At 35.5% G+C, this 7,583-nt stretch overlaps 1 protein-coding gene across 1 annotated transcript; it reads right to left on the minus strand.

Annotated features, from left to right (window-relative positions):
- Positions 1–219: 219 nt before the first annotated feature.
- MS3_00007096 (uncharacterized protein) lies at positions 220–2,271 on the minus strand (the record flags this gene model as incomplete). Its single annotated transcript, XM_035730897.2, has 3 exons — positions 764–2,271; positions 501–647; positions 220–441 (listed from the first exon to the last, which is right to left on the minus strand). The coding sequence occupies exons 1-3, from the start codon at positions 1,025–1,027 to the stop codon at positions 220–222; spliced, it is 633 nt and encodes a 210-aa protein (XP_035588620.1). The 5' UTR covers positions 1,028–2,271.
- Between the last annotated feature and the right edge of the window lie 5,312 nt (positions 2,272–7,583).

The raw sequence follows: 7,583 nt of genomic DNA on the forward strand, positions 1-7,583 counted from the left end.
GAAAAGATCTTCATATTTGTATACAAATATACAACTTGATAATAAGTTACTTCAAAAGAGATCTCTTCACTGAATATCGTGTTTTTAAATTTCAATTCAATACTCACTGGTGGATATGTGATATTTATTGGCAAAGTCATTTAATATAAATGAAAATTTTCATGGTATCAATAAGTGCTACATATCAAGTGGTCGAAATTCCATATAAGTTCGGTTTATTCAAACTGACTTTCCAGCTTCTTTATATATTGAAATAGTGAATATTTCGATGGAACCTACACCAGCGTGCTGTTTAGTCCCATCTCTACCTGTGTATGCTTGTATTCCAATTTGAGATACCTGGTTTAAACTTGGCGGCAATCGATTAGATATCTGTCTTCCACGATTGTGTTGCGTAAATTTGCCAAATGGTAGTTCTATTCGTTGTCGTACGCCAGTTGTCTATCAACATTTAATAGAAAACACATTGAATTGCTCTACATAATTGAATTTCAAATTACCTCAAAATTTGACTCACATAATAAACAATTTTGTACATCCACACAGTTTCCATAGAAGATCAGTTTGAAGGTAGAATCTAGACCTTGTCTATGAACATCAATTACTACACCGTCATATTCTGGCAAAACCGAAATATAGTTTATCCGCTTGACGCCAGCGAAACTCCATCCATTTGATCATGAGTTGTGTAGGTAGAAGAATATGGCTGATTGGTAATTCTAAACATGTTGTCAGTTAAATTGCATATATAAATTAAATTTACCTCTCCATAAAGTGGTACGAGTGTAGCTTTAGATCGGTGAACGTTATCTGAATACTCTATCCAATTATCAAATACAGTTTTGTTTTTAGTATCAGTTAAGTTGAAAAGGGTTTTGTTGACTGACCGACTTCGATTTATGGGGGTTTTCTTTGGCGATTTTCCCTCCATAGCGTTGTGAGTATTTAGCAGTAGAGTTGTGAATATAAAAAGAACAACGATCGTATTTGTGATCATCATTGTGAGGTGATTCAACTTAAAATTCATTTGAAATATTTGTCTGTAGTGTAAGCTGGAATTTTAATGAACGTTCAGTCAAGAAGCTGTTATGCGTATAGGGTGAGATATTTACATAACATCGCAGATGGTGTGATGTTATACACTGAAAACGTGGGGCACGGAAATGGTGGTCTATAGACGAAGCAATTTCTCACAACGATAATATGTGTTTGGATTGAGCAGTCATCAAAATAACAACATATCATCTGATATATGTTAGTCAAGATCAATATATTAGAAAATGATTGGTTATTTGACTTTTTACTATTGAAAATCTAAAAGCTAATGCCGGTCTAATTGCTCCATCTGTATATGTTAGCTCAGAATATAATTAAGATTGACGGAATTTTTTCATCGTATGTTAACTTTCCACTATTTCATTAACCTCTGAGAGAATCAATCTACATATCTCATGTGTTATTTAAGTATTTTGTTGACCAGGTTCGCTTGGTGCAATATTTAAATTTCTGTTTCATACGGTGAATACCGATTCCATTTTGCGTAATACATCGAGTGAATTGCTGAAATGAAGTTTATTAGAGCATCGTAATGTATACTGAACAGCTTTTACTACCCAGAGAATACTTGCTAGATATATGTAGAGATTGTTCAACTCATAATGTTTGGTCAAAGACAGGGTTCGGGTAACAACTGTAGGAGATTCAAGATCAGTAGATTTGACTTGTTGTCCCAGTATGAACCTCCAGAACAGTGTTCAATCATGAATGCTTTACGTATCATTTTGATTCTTTGAGGTTTAGATCGCCAGTTTGGCCTCTCACAGTCCAAAATACTAACTTCAGTCGATTCTCAACATTGCACTACACTCATTCACTCTGAGTGGTGAACTCCACTAGATAATTATGAATTTTTCTTTACAAAAATGATACGATTTGTTGATCACAACGTTTTGTTATATATGACTGTTTCTATTATTGAAAAATTGTACATCAGTGTTAGTCTATATTTTTCAGGTAAATTTCAAAAAGCTACGGAAACAATAATTGAATACTGAATATTTGATTAACTTACTTCCAGACTACGATATCACATCAATTAAACCGATCACATACCCGTCTCCTTTTATATTCTTATTTTACAAGGAGATTGTGAGTTTCATCCAGTCAAGTTATCATAAGTGTGATCACATTCATAATGGCTGTTTTTGAGACGAATACAAAGATCAGATGATTAATTAAAGTGATCGTGACGTAAATAAAATATTACAAATCTCAATTGAATAAAGCAAACATGAGGTTACTCGTTACATGCACATATATTATTATATCTTGTGATTAAATTGAAACATTTTGAGTACAGCAAATGTTATTTCATAATAACATACATTACAGAATGATCTGAGTGAAACAGTTAATTGAAAGTAGAAGGCGTTGGTCGGTTGTTTTGTTCGATTATACGATTCCTTGTATGTTGGCATGGAACACATCACCGATGGTTAGTTTTTAAACTGTCACAGATTTTGTGGAAGGCTTCCAAGCTCTGAACATTTGAACCGACATCAGACTGATTTCATGGTTACCTCCAGTCAGTTTTCTAATAAAAAAGAATCAATAATAAAACATTTGAATGACGACGAACTGTACGATTTAGTTCGTACAGAGTGGTGTGTCTGTTTCGTCGAAATGCTGATGAAATTTATCGTGAGCTTCTCCAATATGAATTAATAGTTTCGTTCACAAAATTTGTTCAAGACATCTTCCTTAAGTGAATCATAGTAGCGGCCACTGTAATTTCTTTAATTAGTTATGAGGTATTATTATTGAAGTTCGACTTGATAGTTATAAATAAATTGAGCATTAAGTATAGGGTTAATAATGAATAAAACTCCGGTCTTAATTCTCATTGGTCTGGACTCAAAGTTTTTCAACTTCACCAAATTGATCCTCTGTTTCCAGAAACCTAGTTACAGCATCGGACTTTCAATTTCGTGTCTCCAGAAGGCAGAGAGTAAGATTTCTCTGATACTGGCCGCCTACACGTGACCAAGAGACTGCATTTCGAGAGAGTGAGAGAGCTAATTATTCCCACTCTCGTCTGTATCAGGGCAAATGTGTATATTGAGTTCATGATCATCCATAAACATATAGCCCAGGGATATCTACCTCAACAACAACGAAAATGGTGAATCAAAATGTGTGTGGTTGAATCACTTGTCACTGAATATCGTTGATTCCAATATGACACAAAAAATTGAAATAGCAAAACATATACTTGAGAGGGGGCACAAAATTGACATTATAACAGCATTTAGAACGTTGCATAAAAATTGTTGAAATCAATTCTTAAGTTATTGAATCCTAGGCTATTCGAAAATTTAAACCTCCTTATGTGCTCATAAACAATTTGTCGTACCCTTGTATTTACCTTGTTAATCCTAAAGTCATTCTATGGCCTAGGATAACGCAACAATTTCTTATTCTTTCGCTCCCCTTGGTTATTTTAATTGAACTTTGATTTGTTTGACATTCAGTATTTTCATATAAAATGCCCTGATAAATATATGTGTGACCAGATTGTTCGAAATGTATAGCGTAGATAAATCACATTCTTCAGATCAACTCTGTCTTCTCATTGTTCTATCGAAAATTGAAATACAAGTGTAGAAATATGGATACAAACAGTTTTCTCTAAATATTCAGGGTTTCATTTTTAGTTTAAGCTGTAGCAAGTCTAACCAACTCCGCACACACAAGATGGTCTCCAACAACGATGCATTGCAATACACATGAAACTTATCATCAAATATTTTAACCAAACAACAACGTACAAGTAAGTAGATTCAGAGTTTGGCAATGGAATAGCACATTTCTGATTAAAGTGTACCAATTATGTCACTAATGAATGTGCTCAAATATGTGTCTGGAAGAGGGAAGAACAATTTCAAGTTGGGGCGAAGATTCAGCAAACACACATTTGGGAATATATAGTAAAGCATACTGTATCAATCTTCACCTAACTAAACACGTGTTTAGATGGAACTATGACATTGTGAAAAATGATTTTTTATCTCATGAGACGGCCTATTGGTTAACCTTTCCTTTTAGGAATTCGATTACAATTTAATGTAAACGTCAAAAATGTGAGATATAGCTGCTGAGTTTTCAGTTTGCAATCAATGCATATTAACGAGATTCACCTCTCCAGCATTCAATCTCAATTGTCTAATGCCACCTATCATCTAAAAGCCAGGTGACACATATCGACACTATAAATGATTGTACTTGAACAGATATTCCACACATTTCAAACATGCATGCATTCCATACTATGGCAAATCTCAAACACGATTGGAGCTCAGTTGAGAGAAGTGATTGAACTGACTTCAACTGTTGTTAAGCGTCATGTATTTTATCATCAATTCATACCAGTTAGTAATCTTCTTGATAATTCAAAACTTGAAATGGTGTTGAGGATAATCGGCTCACAAAAATAAACTAGGTCCTACTTGTGCAACACAACCAGTACGCTATCTAGTACATCTCGACAATTACTTGTCACATTATTCAGGAAACGTTTATTCGGATGATTATAATTATGTAGAATTTCGTGGTGTAACTATACACAAGACCATTATGATTTTCAAAATAAATGACTGCACTAGTTCGTGTATGACATAATATGGCAAGTCATTAAATGAATTACATCATATGAGTGGGCTGATTGAATGACCTTTAGCTAACTGTCTGGAAATGAGATCATATGCACTCATTTTATGTGATTGCTGTTGAGCTTGAGCTTATGGTCAAATTTAAGTTCATTGAAAGTATCGCAATATTAAACTGTGAAAATACAACTTGTATAACTCCTTACGCTGTATCACCGCAAAATATCGCGGTTGAGCTACGATGCAACAGAATATCAAGGGGATATTTTGTATGCAAGATCTGATTATGGAATTTGTCAAAATGGTTTTATTTAGTAAATCAATAGATGCAGTGTCACTACAAACTTTGAGAAATGCGATGATTCCTGTCTCATCATTAATGCTTGACTTTTATAATAACCGTCTAAACTACAGACATCATAGGTCAGTCACTTCCCGATATTTCGATAGTCAACCAAATGTATCATCTGATTTCATCGGGTTGACACGTTTCGATTTTTGAAGTTGTTACCGGTTAAGGTGTTGTCAAAATACAAATACATCGTAATACAAATAATTTTTCATTGATAAACTGGACCAACTGAAATGCTTCAAGTCTGACTTACTGATGAATTTCTTGAATCCTAAATAACACATACAGAAAATGAAATTAGTGTGAGCAATAATGCAAATGGCGAATCAGTTGCAATTGATACTAAGACATGGTGTGCTACGAACGAACTCCACAACTGACTTCTTGAGCGAGAAAGTATTTTGGGCTACCAAATTAGAAGCGAAAATACTGATAAATATATATATATACAACTGCAGCTTTCAGAATATTAAACTACTTCTAAACCTACGATAACCTGTTCTCTTTTGAGTTTATTCTGATAGTCAGCGATTGACATTCTCGTCAGGCTACAATCCCCACAATTTTTAAAGAAACTAGTTTGTCTAGTCGATTGCTGATTGGTATGTATCGAGTCGAATTATAGAATGTCAACAGTTGTTCTCATTCTTTTTCTGTTCTCAGCGATGAAAATCCTTGTTCATATTGTGACTGTCATAAATATCATATTATTGAAAGACGTCCTGAGATTCATAATCTGAATATTACACACTCACATACGTATAGTTGGAAAAGCAAATCAATGGAAAGGTAAAGCTTGGAATGTAACCCTTTATGAACATTATCTTCGTTCGGTATTAATTCGCTATGTGGACTTCAATATGTATGGAAATGCTTCGTACCGGAAACATGGTTGAAATCGAAATAAATTTACTACAATATCACGGATACGGATTCTAGATCTTTTTATTTCGAAAAGGATGATGAAAATCATGCACATTCACATGAGTTAACAAAAGACAATTCATTTGTAGTTTCACTACTATCCTCTTGGAAATTTAACTGCTGGTCTTCACATTTATTCTAGGGTAATTAAACACCTGTTTATTGGTAATAGATATTATAATTTAATTGAACAAATCTAAGATCGATTTGTTGTCTTCGGTTGGTAAACTGATGCAGATTAGGTGGTTTAATTTGTGATTCTACTAAAATCAAACGAAAAATGGTTATCGAAAAACTGGTGTTGAAATATATATATCCTGACTATTCCCGTATATGATCGTCGATCTGACGGGCGTTGATGAGAGGGAAATTAGAAAAGTCAAATACGAGAGTGGATTTTTGAATGTATACATTTCTTCCAATCCTTGATTGGAACAGGCAGTCGGAAACGTGGAGCAAAGCAAATAAAGAAAAAATAAAGAAGCGAAGTGACGCGCGGTTGAGAATGCACTTGAGTCAACTCAATTCAGCTAAACGTGGGTCGATTTCTATAGTGGTAGAGATATGAGCTACAGACATACAGTGAACAAGACGTGCTATATTACTAGGCCCTACACAGCTTCTCTGTTACTCAGTTTACGTTTATGATGACACTAGAGCATCAGACCAGTCGAACTTTTCCTCGAAACTGTCTGCCCACCGTCCGATATATCTGTAGATCTTATTGGTTGGCATCCCACCATCTTCACAAACGATCCCTTTAACGGTCACTCGAGGTAGATCAACGTGCTTAAACGATTTGTAAGGAACCTGTAGAAACTCATTACTCATAAATGAGGCGTTTAGCGAGGTCATTCATCTGCGGTCAAAGATCATCTACGGTTTTTTGTGAACTGGTGGCTAGCCTCGAATTGATATGTGGTTGCAACAGAAGCTGTATCAATTTGATGACATCGACCCTATGGAGACGACTCATTTGTTGGCCAATGAAACGTAAGATATGACCAACGCAAACAATGACGTGATCAGAGTCGAGATGGATGCTCTAATACGAGCAGCGTTCTTGAACACAACCATGCCAAATGTGCTGATCGCAATGTGATCGATCTGTGTCTAGGTTCGAAATGAAGAGGAAGGGTGCTAGGTAGATTTTCGAGGACGACTGTGTCAGTAGTTAGTGCAGACCTTAATCAGTTTTAGTCTGCACACATCTGCATAAGATGGTCACTGGTATCTGACTTGCGACCAACAAGTCCTCATTGGACACCAGAATGACTCTCTTCTGTGCATATACGCATGACGTGGGCACTCAGTTCTCCGATTGATACTACAACGACTGTCGGATGCACGTTTTGCAGAAGATCGGGGTAGTGTTGGTAATCGCATCTTTGATCGCATCCAAGCTGCAATCTGTCGTAGCGTAGATGAATATGACGAAAAGACATCAACTTCAACTTTTCTTACTGGAGCTTTCTAATGAATCACCACGTAACTGCCTGTTAATGGAAATCCAGTTGACCGATGATGCCTGATCTCTACGGTTTAGTATGTTGTCGACGCCAGGAATCCCAGACGAAGTTGTTACAGTGGCTCCGGATATACGATGTGAAACACGATTTGCTGGTGAACAATAGTTTCATTAA

This window comes from Schistosoma haematobium, chromosome 2, assembly GCF_000699445.3.
Source record: "Schistosoma haematobium chromosome 2, whole genome shotgun sequence".
Lineage (NCBI taxonomy): Eukaryota > Metazoa > Platyhelminthes > Trematoda > Strigeidida > Schistosomatidae > Schistosoma > Schistosoma haematobium.